This window comes from Meleagris gallopavo, chromosome 1, assembly GCF_905368555.1.
Source record: "Meleagris gallopavo chromosome 1, MGAL_WU_HG_1.1, whole genome shotgun sequence".
NCBI lineage: Eukaryota > Metazoa > Chordata > Aves > Galliformes > Phasianidae > Meleagris > Meleagris gallopavo.
The window spans coordinates 160,031,518-160,049,696 of record NC_139404.1 but is presented as its reverse complement, the minus strand read 5'-3'; the positions used below and the strand labels follow the sequence as shown (position 1 = coordinate 160,049,696).

At 38.1% G+C, this 18,179-nt stretch overlaps 1 protein-coding gene across 2 annotated transcripts in view; it reads left to right on the top strand.

Moving 5' to 3' along the window:
• The window catches only part of TDRD3 (tudor domain containing 3), a 94,621-nt gene that overhangs the window by 31,268 nt on the left and 45,174 nt on the right, over positions 1-18,179 (top strand). Inside the window, exons 2-3 of one of the 2 annotated variants that reach the window (XM_085215771.1) lie at positions 4,070-4,154; positions 5,426-5,487. Coding sequence is in view for 1 of the 2 variants with exons in the window: in XM_085215770.1 (XP_085071896.1) it covers positions 4,070-4,154; positions 5,422-5,487 (151 nt within the window). In the remaining variant the exon portion in view is untranslated. Of the gene's footprint in view, positions 1-4,069; positions 4,155-5,421; positions 5,488-18,179 lie in introns of both variants that reach the window. The other variant, XM_085215770.1, reaches the window with a different exon arrangement.

The following is an 18,179-nucleotide window of genomic DNA, read 5'->3' as shown; positions in this document are numbered from 1 at the left end:
TCTGAGATTGTTCAACTCTAGTGAGTATTTTTTTTTTTTTTCCTTAGAAACCAAAAGTTCTTGCAATTAATGCTGTTACAGTTACCAGCTTTTAGAAGTTCAGTGACTTACATGCTCTCACACATGCAGTTTTCTCAAAAACAACATAGAATCATAGAATGGCTTAGGTTTTAAGGGACCTTAAGCTCATCCAGTTCCAACCCTGTGCTGTGGGTGGAGTTGCCACCAACCAGCTCAGGCTGTCCAAGGCCTTATTCAACCTGACTTTGAATGCTTCCAGGATGGATCATCCACAGCCTCCCTGGGCAGCCTGTTCCAATGCCACACCACCCTCTAAATGAAAAAAATTCACCCTGACATCTAGTAGTGTAGTATTAGGATGTTTACGCACATCGTGGATAAAGCCAAAAAACAAGCTCCCAGTTAGAAGCTAATTGCCTTCTTTGAAGCCTTTCACTTGCAAGATGTCTTGTAGGGTATTGTTATTTGCATTACATGTTAAGAAAATAATTTGTTTCATTGCTGTCTGCATAAGAAGATGCTGGTCAGCTGTTGCTTTGCCTTTTGCTTCTTAAAAGCTTTACTTTGCTTGGCTTTTCTCATCCATTTATTTCTTTGTTTATCTACTTTCTCCTTAAGTAGACGTGCATAATTCTGACTCGTTTCTTTACTGGAAATACAAACGGAAATTTGTTGATTGTCACAGCACAATGTTCCTGTGCTGGATTGCTCCATGTGGCCCCCTTCCCTCCCTGTTCAAAGAAGAGAGAGAAACTTGGGATAGAGGTGTGCAGAACAAAAGCTATCCAGGGCACTGAATCTGTGTGGTGCTGCCAGGTATGTCTTGGGGATTCTGAATTCACGAGCAGGTTCCAGCAGTGTAATCTAGTTCATGGACAGCTCAGGAGTGCTTCCCACTCCTTGGCGGTAGGAGTCATGTTGGATTAGTGTAATGGGATCGCTTTGTAGTTCACCTTTCATTATCTAAGGTTACAGTAGGTCATGGTATCTTGCAAAATGTGCAGAACAGCTAATGTAGGTGCTGTGAGGCACTTGAATGACTGTAATGCAGGTGCTGAGCTCCAGGGCTCCTCGTGAGGAGGTTTTCTCTGATTTTGGTTTTGGTTCAGGGTCAAATTTTCTTCTTTTATATAATACAGGGGAAAAAAAAGAATGAAGTGGTCTTTTGCTGTGTGCTGTACCTTCAGCACGTCGTATACCCTTACTAAGAACAGAAAGAAGAAGGGACTTTCAGTTTAGCAAAGGAATTTCAGACCTTATGTCAGCTAAAGAGCTAATTTGGCCTATCATAGCTCCCGTTTTATGCTTGAAGAATGTCTTTTTTGTACAGATGCTTTTATTTTAGAAGAAATTTCTTAGAATTACTGGCTTTTTTTTTTTTTTTTTTTCATAAATACATTGTGGACCTGTAGCAGGAAATTTTCATGACTAAAACTTAGATAGTTATTACAGGAGGCAGTATAAACAATAAGGAGAACAAATTCACTTATTTTAAAGAACTTTCTGCAGAGTTTTGAAGGAAATCTGTATATCTATTAGAAGTACTACTTGTATGAAGCAGCAAGAGGGTTAGATGGTTAAAGCATCAAGTTAGCTTGACATGCACTCATTCTAGCTTCTGTCTGGGTAGAAGAAATGTGTGTTTTGGTTCCTTCTGGTTGTAGAGCCTTTTCTAATCACAATTCTTCACCGAGCTCCTGACCATTTCTGATGATTGCTTCACTTACATGTCCTGTTACACAGAAGCACCACTTAAGAAGTTATTGGAAAGCTCTGTTTTGTTTTGTTTGTTTTAATTTATTTTAATTTGAAGACTACTTTAAAAACTGCTAATCATGTTTTTGCTGAAAAGCTGTAGCTGTAGTGTTTGCTTAAATCAAGCCAGCAGGTGTCCTCAAATGGCATTTGATTATTGTCACCCCTGTAACATGGATGGAGATTTCAGTCTGATGTGCAGTGTTTCTCTTAAGGGCTGTTGCTTAAATTAATTGACTTATTAATATAAGTCAGAAAAGAAAAACCTTTTTCAATGTGCATATGCGTATTTATCATTATCATATCATCTCAAACCCTCTGATGAAGTATTCAGAGGGTGGTGTCACACTGGAACAGTTGCCCAAGGAGGTTGTGGATGCTCCATCCCTGGAGGCGTTCAAGGCCAGACTGGATGTGGCTCTGGGCAGCCTGTTCTGGTGGTTGATGACATAGCAGGGGGTTTGAAACTAGATGATCATTGTGGTTCTTTTCCACCCAGGCCTTTCTGTGATTCTGTGAAGTAGCGAGACAAACGAAACTATGAAATTTTATCAGCTGTGTTTCAGCCTTCACTTTTAAGCGAGAAATGGAAACATGACTCAGTAGTGAGTTTTATGGTAGCAGAAGTAATCGATTTTATTCTATCTAGAGAAAATTTAATTCTGGATCAGATTGTTGTTTACTCACTCTCTAAAAATATGTTTTTCCTACTGATAAATGTTAGTGCTTGCATCTCAATATTACTGTGTAGCTCATAATGGAATTGCAGTTCTGCTAGTTTCAGCAGAACTGAAGAATTAGTTAATTTGCACAAGAGGAGGAATGTTTCCACAACTTGTCTGAAATTCAGCTTGTGGGGTTTGTATTCCACCCGCTCCTGATACAACTGATTCTCAGCTTTATACTAAAGATTACAGAAGGTAGACTTGCAGATTTTATGACATTTCTCTTTATGGAAACCGTACTGGTGTAATTAAACCACAGCTGAGGCCCCAGGTGTGTAGTGCTGCCTACAGGATATACCTGTTCTTGTTTCCTCTGTTAGGGAGGGGGAATTCTGTTCTACTTAACATTCTGATTCCAGCTAACGAGTGAGAATTCCAAATGGGAATTACCACTTGAATCTTCACAGGTGGTGATACCCAAGCTCAGAAGCACAAGCACTCAGCTGAGAAATCCACATTTCTATGTGGACTAACAAATCCTGCCACCTTATTCTCTAGTGTGTATACTCTGTATCAAAAAATAGGATTGTTTCTTTCACATTATAAATGCTTTTTTTTTTTTTTTTTTTTGAGTTCTGATCCCTCAGGATTTGTTGGATGTCAGTGTCTGACTTGAACAGCTACACTGCTATCAAGTGTCTGGGTTAGAGCACAACTGGGATCATTAATTAGTCTGGCAACACTGTCAGGGCAATGTTCATGTTAGCTGAGATAGAATTAAGAAGGTGTATCAAGTCTGCTTTCCTTCAAATCTTTATATGATTTTATTTTACACTTGGGAATTACTGTCTTTTAAATATTTAAATTTAATAATCTTTTTTTTAATGGTTATTTATTTTTTGAGGAATAGTGGTTTCTTGTTAGGTAATTAGTACAGGAATGTGTGTTCTGTTTCAGATTCAATATCTGGCAGTTATCGGTGTAATGATTACTGTTGATGTTTTTAAAGAAAAGGCAGAACTGTGCAGATAAAGCAGATTGCCATCTACATGGGAATGAAAACTGAGGCTTGGAGTGAGAAATAGGAGGCAAATTGAGTAACAAATGTCACAGTCTCTAACTACTCAAGTAAAAATTACATTCTCTCTAAGTGTTTTTGAACATGAGAATGCATCAGCCCTTCTAAATTGATTATGCACATCCTTTCAATGGATTATCATCTTTAATTGTCAGATAAACAAATTTATTGCATGCTTACAGAATTTTGGCAGGAAGGTGGTGATCCTGGACTGCCACTGTGAAGATGTTTCCAAAGAGGTTCTATTTCTGAAGTTGTTCGCCACATTGGACTTTTGGGATATGTGGTGATACAAATCCACTTTTACAAGTTATTTTGTAGCTTGGGCAAGCAAGAAGAAAGTTTGTAGGATGACAATATAATATTGCTCCTCCTTAAAGTGTTTGAGTGCATCCTCTTGCTCTTTAGAAACTGATGTGGCTGTGTTGTTTTTTTTTTATTTTTTTGCTTCACTGACATAGAAGATGCAAACTAAAAATTACAGAGTGGATATTCACCTATTACATACATCATATGATATTCTAATATGTCTATATTTTTTCTTCAACAGGTATCTTTCAGATGAAGGAATTGAAACTTGCATAAATTCATCTGAAAAAGTCAATACGAATGACATTATCCTAGTTGCACTTAATGTAAGTTATGATTGTGAACTTTTTTTCTGACATCACACTGAAAACAGTATATCTAATAGCTCAGGTGGACGTCTATGTGATTTACGTAAGGGACAAAGCACCTTCCTCCTTTCCAGCATGTATGAATTATTTCTGAAGTTCATTTGGAAATGACAACTATTCCAACCTGAAGCATAGTGGGGAGAAAAATGAGCATAATTTGCAGTTGGAAGATGTTTCTGTGTTTAGGAAATGTAAATCTGAAGTTGAAGTATAAGCAATACTTATAATGAAATCAGAAGTGCTGTGTATGGATGTGAGTATGAAATTACAGTGCAAAATATGAGCTTGCTAGGATGAGTAAAACATCCTTACTTAAATTGACTTCTGGGCATGCTATTCTTTAAAGCCTGTTCAAGCAAACATTGAGTTTCCTACGATGTTTACTTAGTTATATAACTTCAAGCAGTTGCTTGAATTACTGTAGATATGTTAATTTAGTAATTATTTCTGCCTACAAGGAAATAAGCAAGTACATGTGTTGTATTTCCAGCTTGTCTGATAGATAATCAAGATAAACCAGAAACGTTATGCAAGTACCCAAAGCCAATCTTAATGGGTTATCAATACTTTTGTCATTAAGTCAGTTGTTGTTTAAATGCCCAGATTTTTTCCTGTTAAGTAGAAATACCATTGTGTTTTGAAAGGCAGGGTAAAAGTGAGTTTAGATTCCGCTTCCTAAAAATTCACACCTCTCATTGGCTGTTAAAAGTCAAAAGAAACGAACTGATGTTTTTTGTGAATTGCTTGAATAGGAATGAAATAAATGTAGACATGCCTTCAGTTCTTCAAATGCTTTTATTTTGTGTAAGATCTTGCAGAGGGTTTGTAAAATTTCTGTCTACTTCCTTGTTGCTGTGGTTGCAAAGCATCTTTCTGGAGACTTGTCAAATTCTGTATGAATATGGATTATTGCAGGGACAGTTCAAAGGAGTTTGTGTACTGTTCAGAGGTAAATAACAGGCAAGTGACAGATCGGTTTCCTTGGGTGGGCTCAGATTGAAAACCAAGTGTACTTTCTTATTACTCTGTGGCTATATTGTGCAATAGAAATTAATTTGAACATTCATCTTCTCTTTTACAATATTTGCTCTGAACATCTGTAGAGTATCCTAATTGTTGGGATAATAGAAGAAATGCCCCTCTTTTTCTTGTTTTATGATTTGTAATTTTTTTTGAAACAGGATATTTTAGATTTATATTCTGTTGTCTTCTCTGTTAATTTCAGACAGATTTAAGAACGATTGGCAAGAAATTCCTCCCTAGTGACATCAATGGTGGAAAGGTGGAAAAGGTAGGTGATGTTAACTTCACTTTTCTTGTTGTGATTTCTTTGTGATGACAGTTATCTGTGCTGCATTAGTCTCTTTTTGGCATTATTTCATGTGCAAATGAAGCCAATATTTGAGGATAAATATGTTAACATATTAGTTTGCCTGGTAGACTATATAAAGAGAGGAGACATCTTTAATTCTAAATTTTGAAGTGCTTAAACAAATGTGACTAATCATAGCAGCTTCCTTTATCACTCAAAAACAGTTAAACCTGTTGGATCTTGAGTTAGTATTGAAAGTGACTTGTTCTTTTATTTTTCTTATTCACTCCTGCGAGAACAACAAAGCATGTTAGGCATAAAGCAAAGTAGCTGTGTGATTATGATACATAATGGTATATGTTGATACTGCCCTGAATTATCCACTGATATACGTGATTAAGCCTATAAACTTTGTTGTTGTGTATCCAATAATCTGTATGGATAATCCATGTCAGATGGTACACTGCTTTATAATCTACGTATTATTTTTGTTTTCTAAACTTTCATGTTCCAGATTTTTTTACTTGTATTGTATGTCTAGGTAATTCTTAAGTTTTAACCTCACTGGTGTACTCTTCCTGTGTTCTTCATAAAATTCAGTTAACAGATAGGGTAAACCAAGGAATTTTATTTCAAAGGTAATGATAATTCTCCATTCAAGTAATTATTCTTATCTTCCAAATGGCCTATATTGATGATGTGAAATTCCTTGAGAAACAGATTTCATTACTGTTGAAATTTAGTATAGCAGTAAATCAAAGCAGAATTATTTTAAGAAAACGTGCATGATGAATGAGACTGCTAAGATCTGTCCAGATGTATTTTTTCTGATGATACTGTTGTCTGAACAGAGTGGTGACTGATGTAACTCTAGCTTCTGTAACAACAATGAGAGAGCATCAGTGTCAGCTATGGAAAAACTCACTTGAAAGATACTATATAGTCGGATAGGTGATAGTGTTCAGTCAGACAGCAATCTGTGCATGAAACTCATTATGTAAGTAACTTACTAGGAAAAGTTTTACTAATTATATTATTTCTTGGAAAAACTATGTTTTTGCATTGTTTACTTATCAATTGCTTGAGTTTTACTGAATTTTGCATGTTAAATCACTTAATACGGACTAATTCTAAATGCATTTACTTAAGTACTTCAAAAAGGCCAAATGCAAGTTCCTGCACCTGGGCTGGAGTGATCCCAAGCACAAATGCAGACTTGGCAGAGAGTAGATAGTGAGCAACCCTGACGATAAGGATTTGTGGTTTTTAGTGGATGAAAAGCTCAACGTGAGCCAGCAGTGTGCATTGACAGCCCAGAGAGCGAAGTATATCCTGCACTGCAGTCTGAAGAAGCATGGCCAACAGATTGAAGGGGATGATTCTCCCCCTCTGTTCCACTCATGAGACCCCTACCTATAGTGCTGTTTTCAGTACTGGGGACTCTAGCACAAGAAGGCCATGGAACTGTTGGAATCCAGAGGAGGGATCAAGAGGATGGTCAGATGGATGGAGCCCCTCTCCTATAGAGGGCAGGCTGGGGGTGTTGGAGTTGTTCAGCCTGGAGAAAAGAGAAGGTTCCAGGAAGTGTACTTCCAGTACCAAAATGGATATACAGGACTGCTGGGGACGTTCTCTTTTTCCAACAAGTGTAATGATAGGGCAAGGAGGGGATAGTTTTAAATTAAAAGAGGGCAGATTTAGATTAGATATTAGGTGGAAGTTTTTTACTTTAAAGGGTGATGAGGCATGGGAACAAGCTGCCTAGAGAAGTTGTGGATGCTTTATGCTTGGAGATGTTCAAAGTCAGGTTGGATGTGGTCCTGGGCATCCTGATCTAGTGGATGTCAACACTGTCCATAGATGGGAAGTTAGAACTAGAATCATAGAATTATAGAATCACAAGGTTGGAAAGGACCTATAAGATCATCTAGTCCAACTGTCCTCCCATTACCATTGCTACCACAGGCTACTAAACCATATCTTGTAGCTCCTCATTCAGACGCCTCTTGAACACTGCCAGGGATGACGACTCCACCACCTCCCTGGGCAGGCCATTCCAGTGCCTGACCACTTTCTGAGAGAAAAATTTCTTCCATATGTCCAACCTAATCCTCCTCTGGTACAACTGCAGCCATTTCCTTGGGTCCTGTTTGTTGCCTGGGAGAAGAGGCCAAACACATCCTCATCACAACCTCCCTTCAGGAAGTTGTAGAGAGCCTCCTCTTTTCCAGACTAACCAATCTCAGCTGCCTCAGATGCTCCTCATAAGACTTGTGCTCCAGACTCTTCATCAGTTTCGTTGCCCTTCTCTGGGCACATTCCAGGGCCTCAATGTCTTTTTTTGAAGTGAGGGACCCAAAACCAAACACAGTACTCGAGGTGCAGCCTCACCAGTGCTGAGTAGAAGGGGATAATCACCTCCCTGCTCCTGTTGGCTACACTATTTCTAATGCAGGCTAGGATGGCATTGGCCCTCTTGGCCATCTGGGCATACTGTCGGCTCATGTTCAGCCGAGCATCAGCCAACACTCCCAGGTCCCTTTCCTCTTCACAGTCATCCAGACACTCAGCACCAAGCCTATAGCGCTGTGTGGGGTTGTTGTGGCCAAAGTGCAGGTCCTGGCACTTGGCCTTGTTGAACCTCATCCCATTCGCCTTAGCCCAGCGATCCAACTTAACTAGATCCCTCTGAAGGGCCTCCTTACCCTCTGGCAGATCGACACCACCTCCCAGCTTGGTGTCATCTGCAAACTTACTGAGGGTACACTCAATCCCTTCATCTAGGTCATCAATATATATATTAAATAAGTTGGGCCCCTGTACTGACCCCTGGGGGACACCACTTGAAATGGGTCGCCAGCTGGACTTAACTCCATGAACCGCTACCACTGTTGGGCCCAGCCCTCTAGCCAGTTCCTTACCCAAGGAAGAGTATACCTGTCCAGACCATGGGCAGCCAGTTTCCCCAGAAGAATACTGTGAGAGACTATGTCAAAGGCTTTGCTGAAGTCTACATAGAACTACATCAACAGCTTTTCTCTCATCTACCAGTCTGGTCACCCAGTCATAGAAGGAGATGAGGTTGGTCAAGCATGATTTGCCTTTCATGAACCCGTGCTGGCTGGGCCTGGTCCCCTGGACACTAAACACATGTCGTGTGATCTCTCCCAAGATGATTTGCTCCATAACTTTCCCTGGTACTGAGGTCAGGCTGACAGGCTTGTAGTTCCCCGGATCCTCCTTAAGGCCCTTCTAGTAGATGGGAGTCACATTGGCAAGCCTCCAGTCCTCTGGGACCTCTCAAGATAACCAGGAGTGCTGGTAGATGGCTGAGAGCGGCTCGGCAATCACCTCCGCCAGCTCTCTCAGCACTCTATGATGAAGCCTGTCTGATTCCATGGACTTAAGATGGTTCAGATGGAATCGAGTTCTCTAACTGTCTCCACCGGGGATGTATTCTGCGTAGCAGAACTAGATGATCTCTAAGGTCCTTTCCAACCCAAACCACTCGGTGATCAATGTAATTCTCAAAATATTTATGTTGGGTGAGTGATAATGCTTGACTTGCTTTGTTTTCCTTCTGAAATATGGTTTCAGTTCAAAGTAAGTTAGTAATAGGGGTTATTAATAATAGCTTTTTTTTTTAAGAGGTTTGATTCAGTACTGAGGAGTTTCTTTAGACGTAGTAGTTCAGTTTTTATTCATCAGTTGAGAATATGTCTAGTAACTTGCTCATTTTCTTCAGAGAGGATGTTTTCTATACTTCCATTGTTTCTGTACTTCCAAGTGGATGGTTGAAAGTGAAACTGTTATTTATTTACTCAGAACTGACTATATGTTGCAATCTACTTAGTCTTTAAAATGCTTATTGTTTCTCAGCTGAAACTAGGGAGGTTACTGTTTTTGCCAGTTATCTTCACAAATGCAGAAACAAAGGATTGCTTATGAAGACTGTGGTTGTTAGTGCTTTGAGGTATCTATGAGACAGCAGTCAAACCTTTCACAGGAAAAATCTTCTGCGTGTTTACATGCGAAAGTATTGTTATAATTTGTAGAATTGTACACTGAAGAAATGAACTATGACCTAGTGAAAATATGAAAACTAGATTCTAGTGTAATTTCTAAGGATCTCTTGAGCGTGCTGCTCTCCTTCAATATGCATTTTGCAGTGGGTTGCTGTGGATTCTCTTGAGTATCTTCAGTTTTGTTATTCTGAAAATTGTAACAGTTTATATGCAACACTGACAATTTTCAAGAAGCCTGTGGAACAACTTGTTTTAAACAGTCCACTGGCCTTTTTTTTTTGTTTGTGTACTTTGTGTTTCAGAGTGGTCACCTTCTCTGTTCTGTTTTTCAGTTAGTACTAAGTTAATCTGATTTTATCAAGATGGGTTTGTACAGTTTCATGGATTTTAAGTATATCTGGCTTGACAGCTAACCAGTTGTTCATAAAACATAATAGAAGTATGAATCAAATCAGAACATGAAAAAATACATTAGAACTTACAAAGGTGGTTAAAGTTCTAAATTGTTGTCATTTTTATTTCTTGTAAATATTAGGAAATTGAGAACCTGAATTCAAGCTGTAGTTTTATTTATTGCTGTGCTATTGAAAACAGAGTTTTTCCCCTGTAATAAAAACATTATTAAAAAAGTTATACTAAAGTCTTTTTTTTTAATTATTATTTTGGAGAAATGTGAAAACAAACTCTAAGAAACCAGTGCCATTCAATTGATTACTAATAGGGGGAAAAAAAAAAAAGGCTTTCTAATAGTTTATTGGGTATTTACTTCGGTGTTGCTGTTCAAGATGGGAAATGTGTATGGTGTCTTGTAGTCATAGGACCAGTTTTGAAGTTCGCTTGCTTACATACATTGTCCAGAGCTCCAGATGTTGGATGCTGCATTGATAAATGGTCTGTTAACCTAATGGTACTCCTTTAGAATTCAAGTTAGGATGGACTTTTTTCATTAGCAGTTTTGACTAAGCAAATAATTCTAAGTGCTGCAAACATGGAAAATACTGTAAATAAAGGTGCTTTTTTTTTTTTTTTTTCTAATCTGTGTTTTGTAGTGCTTCAAGTCAGAAAAGGTATAAAGCAAGTCTCTGCATTTAGATGACAGGACTAATGTGCTATTGTTGCCAAACACACTGGAAATTATGACTTTTCATTAGATTGCTGGGAAGTCTCCTTCTCTGGAGATATTCAAGTCTCGCCTGGACGCCTACCTGTGCGACCTGGTGTAGGAAACCTGCTTTGGCAGGGAGGTTGGTCTCGATGATCTCTAGAGGTCCCTTCCAACCCCTACAATTCTGTGATTCTGTGAAAACTATGCTTGGAAACGTTGATTTTTTTGAAACACTATTTTAGAAGATGAGTATAAGAAATGACATGATTTCTGTTGACTTAACTTGAGCTAGAGGATAGGCAACTAATTTATGAATCAACAGGCTTGTTGTTTATGGTTGTCCAATGTATGTTCAGAACTGAAGTTGTCCCATTATAAAGGAAATGTGTGATAATAATAAATATAATAAAGAGAGGATTATCTGCTTTTGTTCCTAACTTGGTACTTTTCCTCCATTCTCAATATGGATATAATACTGACATCTGTGGCATGATAAAGAAGCGTGCATGAAAGTTGTGATTACTGTATTTAAATTCAGTGCAGCCAAATGAGGTTAGAAGTTTTGCACCCTGAATTTTGAAACCTGGCCTGTGAAACCACATGTTTGATAGCAGATAGTTGGTTGTTGGGATTATTTTGAAAGAAGATGCATTTGAGTTAAAACAAAACAACATTAAAAAAGAGGAAAATAAACAATAAAAGAAAGCTGCTTCATTAAGGAACAAGTAATGAATTTATCTGGTGCTTTCTTTGATAAGTTGATTAAATGTCTGATTCAGGAGTTAGGTGTTTTCTTGAGGTGGGAAATCTGAAAATGCTTGATGCAGCTCATCCAAGGAAATTCTGTGCAATGACAGGTGGACAAGGGATGACTACTAGACCTCTGAGGCAAATCAAAGAACTTGTGTACAAGAACATGATTAAGAAGTACTGTTTGATGTAATGACAGATAACTGGTAAGGCTAGGAGGATGACTAGTCTTTCAAGTTTTGGAATAGCTATTGTGTCTTATTTCTAATATTGCTAAAATACGTAAGTAAAATTTATGAGTTGTACCAAATTAAGGTGTTATTTCCCATACAAAATTAGCTTGGTAAGCACCACAGAAAGAATTAGGTGATCTTAAAAATGTACATGGATAAAACATGAAGTTGCATATTTGGGACTGATAGCCCTGCTGTAGACTTGGAACTGTCTCACTTAAGAAGGAATGCAGAGAAGAGAAATTTGGTTATAGAAATTGTTGCATGTAAATAATGCAATATTGCATGTAAAAAGGAAAATGGAATTAAGATGTACTCTGAGGCATTGCTGAGAGTACTGTAACTCTCGATTGTATATTTCTGTTAATTATTTTTAAGAAGGAAAAATTCAGGTGTTGGAAAAACAAGAGAGTATTACTAGGGAAAATGGGGGGTGGAATGGAATATATGTTTCCAGATATTAAATTTGGAATCAAAAAGAAGATACATAGTTTGTAAGCCCATCAGAAGGGAGGAAATTATAAAACAGGAATAAAACTATTTTAAATTAGAGAATAGTTGTCTGTAGAAAAATTGATTTAAACTAGTTGTCAAGAAATCTTGTTAAAAACTGAGGACGTGTACTTGATAAGTACCAGAGCAATAGTATCCTCTGTCTTTTCCCTCTATCAATTGTTAAGATTTTTTAAAAAGTCCATTGATAGAGATGGAGCACTAGGTAACAGGATTGAACGCTATAGGAATCCACTTCAAACTTGTAAAAAGAAAGTTTGCTTGATTCAAGGTACTTCGGTATTCCAGTTTTTCAGGTAATTGAGAGAGAGATCAGTGCTTATGTACATGGCTTTCAATTTCACTAATGAGTGAAAGTAAAAACAGTGGGAAAGAGCTTTTTTTATTCTTTTTTCCATTGATGATTCATGACAAAAGTGGCAAGTATTTTTAAGAAGCTGCAGGAAATGAGAAAGACAAAAAATACGTTGCCTCAGTCCCAGTGTTGTGAGCATCAGTCCCAGTATTGGCCCCCTGAGTGTTACACTTGTCATCAATCTCCATCTGGACATTGAGTCACTGATCACCACTCTCTGGGTACAATCTTGCAACGAGTTCCTCATCCACCGAACAGTCTACCAATCAAATTCATATCATTTCAATTTGGAGAGAAGGATGTTATGGGGAACCATGTCAGAAGCCCTACTGGAGTCCAGTTAGATGACATTAGTGGCTCTTCCCTTGTCCTCAGTCACAGTTACACTATCATAAAAAGCAAGAAGGTCAGTCAGACAGGATTTGCCCTTGGTGAATACATGCATATACATATATCCTGTAACATCTCCCTCTCCTCCATATGTCTTAACATAGCTTCTAGGAGGATCTGCTCCATGACTTTCCCCAGTGCAGAGGTGAGCCTCATACATCGTAGAATCATAGAATATCTTTGGTTGGAAGGGACCTCAAAGGCCATCTACTTCCAAACCACTTGTAGGCTGAGTCGCCAACTATTAGGTCAAGCACCGGATCTTTAACACCTCCAAAAATGAGGCATCAACAGCCTCTGGGTAGCCTGTTCCAGCACCTCGCTCATTCCTTAGATCATTCTTTCTACCCTTCTTAACAATGGTTGCTACACTGTCTTTTTTCAGTCATCAGGTACTTTATCTGACTGACATGACTTTTCAGATATCATTGAGAGAAGCTTGGTGATTACATCAGCCATTTTCCTCAGGTCTGGGATACATCTCATCAATTCATATAACTGTGATTTCCTCAGGTGAATTCCAACTTGATCTTCATTTACAGTGCAAGGAACATTGCTCCCCCAGTTCCAGCCTTCCAACCTATCCACTTGAAAGGTATGTGAAGAGTAGTTGCCAGCAAAGACTGAGGCAAAAAAGTTAAGTACCTCAGTTTTCTCCTGTTTATTGTTACCAGCCTTCCCATATTCCTCATGAGTGAGGTTGTGCCCTCTTAGACTTTACTTTTCTGAGTAATGTACCCATAAGTCTTTGTTATCCTAACTTGCATCCATTGCTAAGTTCAGTTCTAGTTGGGCCTTCTCCTTCCTGACCTCATTCTTACACAGCCTAGCAGTATCCCTATACTATTCACAGGGCCTTTGCTTCCACTGCCTGTGTATTTTCTTGTTTTTTGGTTTGACCAGCAGATCCCCATTCAGCTATGCTGGTTTTTTGCCTTTCTTTCCTGACTTCCTACACCTGGGGATGGAGATCTCTTGTGCCCTAATGAAAACTTCCTTAAAGATCTGCCAGCTCTGCTCTGCTCCGTTGTCGTTGAGGACAGATTCCCAAGGGATTTTGTTGTTTTGCTGTCTTCCTAAAGAGCTGGAAGTTGGCTTTCCTAAATTTGGACATTCTGATTTAACTCTGTCTTTCTCATATCCTTCAGGAATGTGAACTCCACCATTACATGATCACTGTAGCCCAGGCAGCCTCCCATTGTGATATCACCAATCAGTTGGTGAACAACAGGGCATTGTATCCCCTCCTGGTGAGGCTGCTTTATTGGCTCTGGAAGTTACCCTCAAAGCATTTCAGGAGCGTTCTGGATCACCTACAGCTCACCATGATAGTTTTCCAGCAGGTGTCAGGGGGGTGAAGATGAGAGCCTTCGTTTGAGGTGCCTCCTGCAGCTGGAGAAAAAAGGCTTCCTCAACAGAGACTATGCTTGATCAGGTGGCCTGTACTAGACAGCAACCACGGGGCTTTGTCGCCTTGTTCACTAACTCTCACCCCATAGTCTTTCGATTTCTCATGGCCGTTCTTCAGGGAAAGCTCTACACACTCTGTTCCTTCCTTGATGTAGAGGACAGTGCCTCCTCCGCTCCTTGCTCACCTGTCATTTCTGAGCAGCTTGTAGTTGTTGATAGCTGCACTCCAGTTGTGCAAATCATCCCACCAGATTTTAGTAATGGCAACTATGTCATGTCCTTCTAGTACAGTGGTGGCTTGGTTGGGACAAGAGTGACTTGTTTATATAATCTGTTGGTAGAAAGTAGTCATTTGTGGTTCAGAAATGCTTCAGAAGGGAGCAAAAATTAAGTGCTATAGTTTGTCTGATCCAAAACTTCTATCAGCATAATGTATCTGAATCTAAAGAATGTGTGATCTATTTTCCATCTGGAAAGTAAATTTATCTTGTAGTATAAATGCAACCGGCAAATATTTTTAGAAAATGAATGGATACTTGACCATCATAAGTGATTGTCATTAATTCATGAAAATATTCTTTCACTCATTTACATTAGTCTGTTCTGTATGACTTTAAAAAAATCTATATTACCAGCACTAACCACAAGATGGCCATATTTGCATAGGATTTAAAAAACCTCAACGTTCATTTCCATCTAAAGGACTGTATACCGTGAATATTTGTGAAGTGTTTTAAGTGGAATAAAGATGCAAGGAGGCCTTATAAAAAGTTAGAACATGTAATCTAGCAATGATGCTACATTTACTTCGCTTTCTTTTGAGTGTATATGTTCCATTACAATTTAAGCAATAATCCCTCAAGCATTTAGAAAGAAAGCATTTCGCTGATCAGTGAAATCCTGAGCACTGATAAGTTGATATTAAACAGTTAAAACATAACTTGCCACCTATTCTAATTGTTCTTTGATATTGCTCATATGCTTCCCAGTTTCTGTCGGTACATCAGTGTAGCTAACAGTGTTTAGTTGACTTCTGCCATCTTTTTGTGGATGTCTCTTGGTTTCCTGCAGCCTTTTTTACTGTAAGGGATGATTGGATTTGTTATTTCAGTTACAACTGATCTCCATTAAGTTCCAGTCTTGAGATGCTTGCATCTACTGCCCAACGCTATATCAGATGTCCTGCTATTTGAAGCTCTGTATGTAAAAATTATTCTACATATTCTTTTCCATGACTTTTTTTTTTTTTTTTCCCAATGGGAATGATTTTGACAAGGCTTGCTTCTGTCAATGCATGCGGTAATGCTGATGGATGGATCAGAGTAATAGTCACTTTAGAGCTGTTTGTCAGCTCTTGTCCTCAAACTCTACTAATGCCTGTTTCGGGAGCTTTAAAGAGTCATGTTTCCACTCATATTTTTGAGGAGAAAGTATATAGTGCTATCTGCAATTGGTTAAACCTTTCTAAAAGGTTGAGTTTTTGTTTTCAGATCATGTTGAGTGTGTCAAAGCAATGGCTCTAGGAAAGCAGTATCTTGAAAACAGTAGAATACTATTTAGTTGCTATATTGTTATAAATCATTAGGTAGTTATTGGGCATTGTTTTAAATGTTATCCCTATAACTTTGGGATCAGAAGGGACTGATTTATTAAAATATTATGTTCCACTACAATCATAGTACTTTGGCAAGTCAGTGTGCTACTGGATGTTCTGTTATACTATCTTGATCTGGAACATCTCTTTTTTTCTAAGGGATCAAGCTATTACTTCCATGCTATTTGTGTGCATTAGTATTTTAACGGGCCCTGTGGCCAGTGTAAGGATTTTTCAAAGACAACTGGTATTACATACTTATGTTAAGGATTTGCTGGAAACGTTATTGGTTTGTTCTACATAGTGTTTCCAACTATTGATGAAGTAGTTCCCTCCAGTCAGTGTGTAGATTTGTTTTTTTTTTTCCCCCCTGAACATTATGTGAGGTCCTTATGCTTAGTCATGTTGAAGAAACTTCTCAACTAACTGTATGTGAATGAAAAATCTTTCTGGACTCAATTCAATTACAATACTAGAGTACATTTTATCCCTGTGGATATTTGCTTACTCTGTTTATTTGTTTGTTTTTCTGTATAAGAGTCATACATGTTCTTGAATTAGCATTGCTGGGTTTTATGGATAAGTAGGTAGGAGTGGTATGTACCGATATTTCGTACGTGTCTATGAAATATAAGCTGAGGAAATTTAAGCTTTGTCTAATTATGGTTTGCTTGATAAACGGCTGTCTAAATAAATAAATACACAATGATGAAAGCATTGCAAGGTGGTCTGAAGTTTACTTCTGAGTGTGATTTTTGGCAAATATTTTCCTTAAGGTCTCAATAGAATGAAAAAAAAAAAAAAAGCCATTACTGAGGTTAGTCAGTAACATCAACGAGAAAAGTAATGCGCTGAAATAGGGAAGCTGATACGCTGTAAAAAAAGCAGCCCAAAACAAACAGAAAAACTCACCACCACCAAGAAATGGGATCCTGTCATCTTTGCGCATTCTGGATTATTGGTACTTGATTTTAATACAGACTGTTGTAGAAAACAATAGCTTACTCTTGAAATTCGTTATCATTTCTGTTAATGTACATACCTAATTTTTGCAATTCAATTTCAAATTGAATTAATTAAACCTCAACTTCCAGATGTTTCTTTGTCTCTTTCTCCTGTTTCAAGTTTGTGTTCTGTCTTACCTGATAGTTTTCACATATAGTATGAATATTGTAATGACATTATATAGTACAACACTATATATATAGTATAAGATGGTATTCTGTTTTTCATCTTGAAAAGCTAAGCAGATTATTCATAATGGAATTAATAATAGCTAAAGACAGACCTCGTTCCCTAGTTTATTTTACTTACGTTTTGTACTCTTGACTTATTTGCATCCTTTAGATTTAGCCATTGAAAGCTGTTTATACAACTAGTGGTCTGGCATTAAAAATGCAATTTGTTTATTTTTATACTTATTTTTCTTGTCTTTAAAGGATATATGAATTGTGTTTCACATCATTCTGGCCTTAATATGCACGTTGTTACTTGTCCAGTCAGTAAATGCTTTTGAAATGAATGTTTTCTTGTATTCAATCCCATATTTTTTAGGTGATGCCTTCATTCTTATGTTCCAAGTAGTGCAGTTTAGTTTGCTGTTTCTTTGGAATTTTAGAAAATTATTTTATGAGAATTGCATATTTTTCATCTCTACATTAGAAGTTAGCTGAAGTACTGGAGGTAAGAGAGAGTCTGTGGCTTGAAGGAGCTGTGATGAAGCTCAGCAGAGTGATCTAGGGAGGTTTTAGTGTTGGGCTGATGAATGTTGAAATGGTACCTTCAGAATCTAGCTGTTACTGGGTTTGATGAGACTCTTTAGCATACTCAGCAAGACCCAGCTACTTGGAATTTTAAGTATTAAATAGCCTTTCTGTGTAATTTTAACTTGGTCAAATTAAAATGATTTTTACAGGGTGAGTAATGATGATTCTTTAAAGTGATTTACAAGGTGACCTGGCACAGGCTGATGATCAGAAGGCTGGGAGTACCTATCCTACAAAGACAGGCTGAGGGAGCTGGGCTTGTTCAGCCTGAAGAAGAGAGGGCTCTGGGGAGATCTCATTATGGTCTCATAATACTTAAAGAGAGCTTTTAAGAGGAAGGTAAATCAGTGTTTTACATGGTTAAATAGTGATAGAACAAGGGCGAATGGTTTTAAACTGAAAGAGGGCAGATCTGGATTAGATGTCAGGTGTAGATACTTCACTGAGAGGATTCTGAGGTGCTAGAACAGGCTGCACGTAGAAGTTCTGTAATATTCCTCCCTAGAGGTATTCAAGGCTGGGCTGGATGA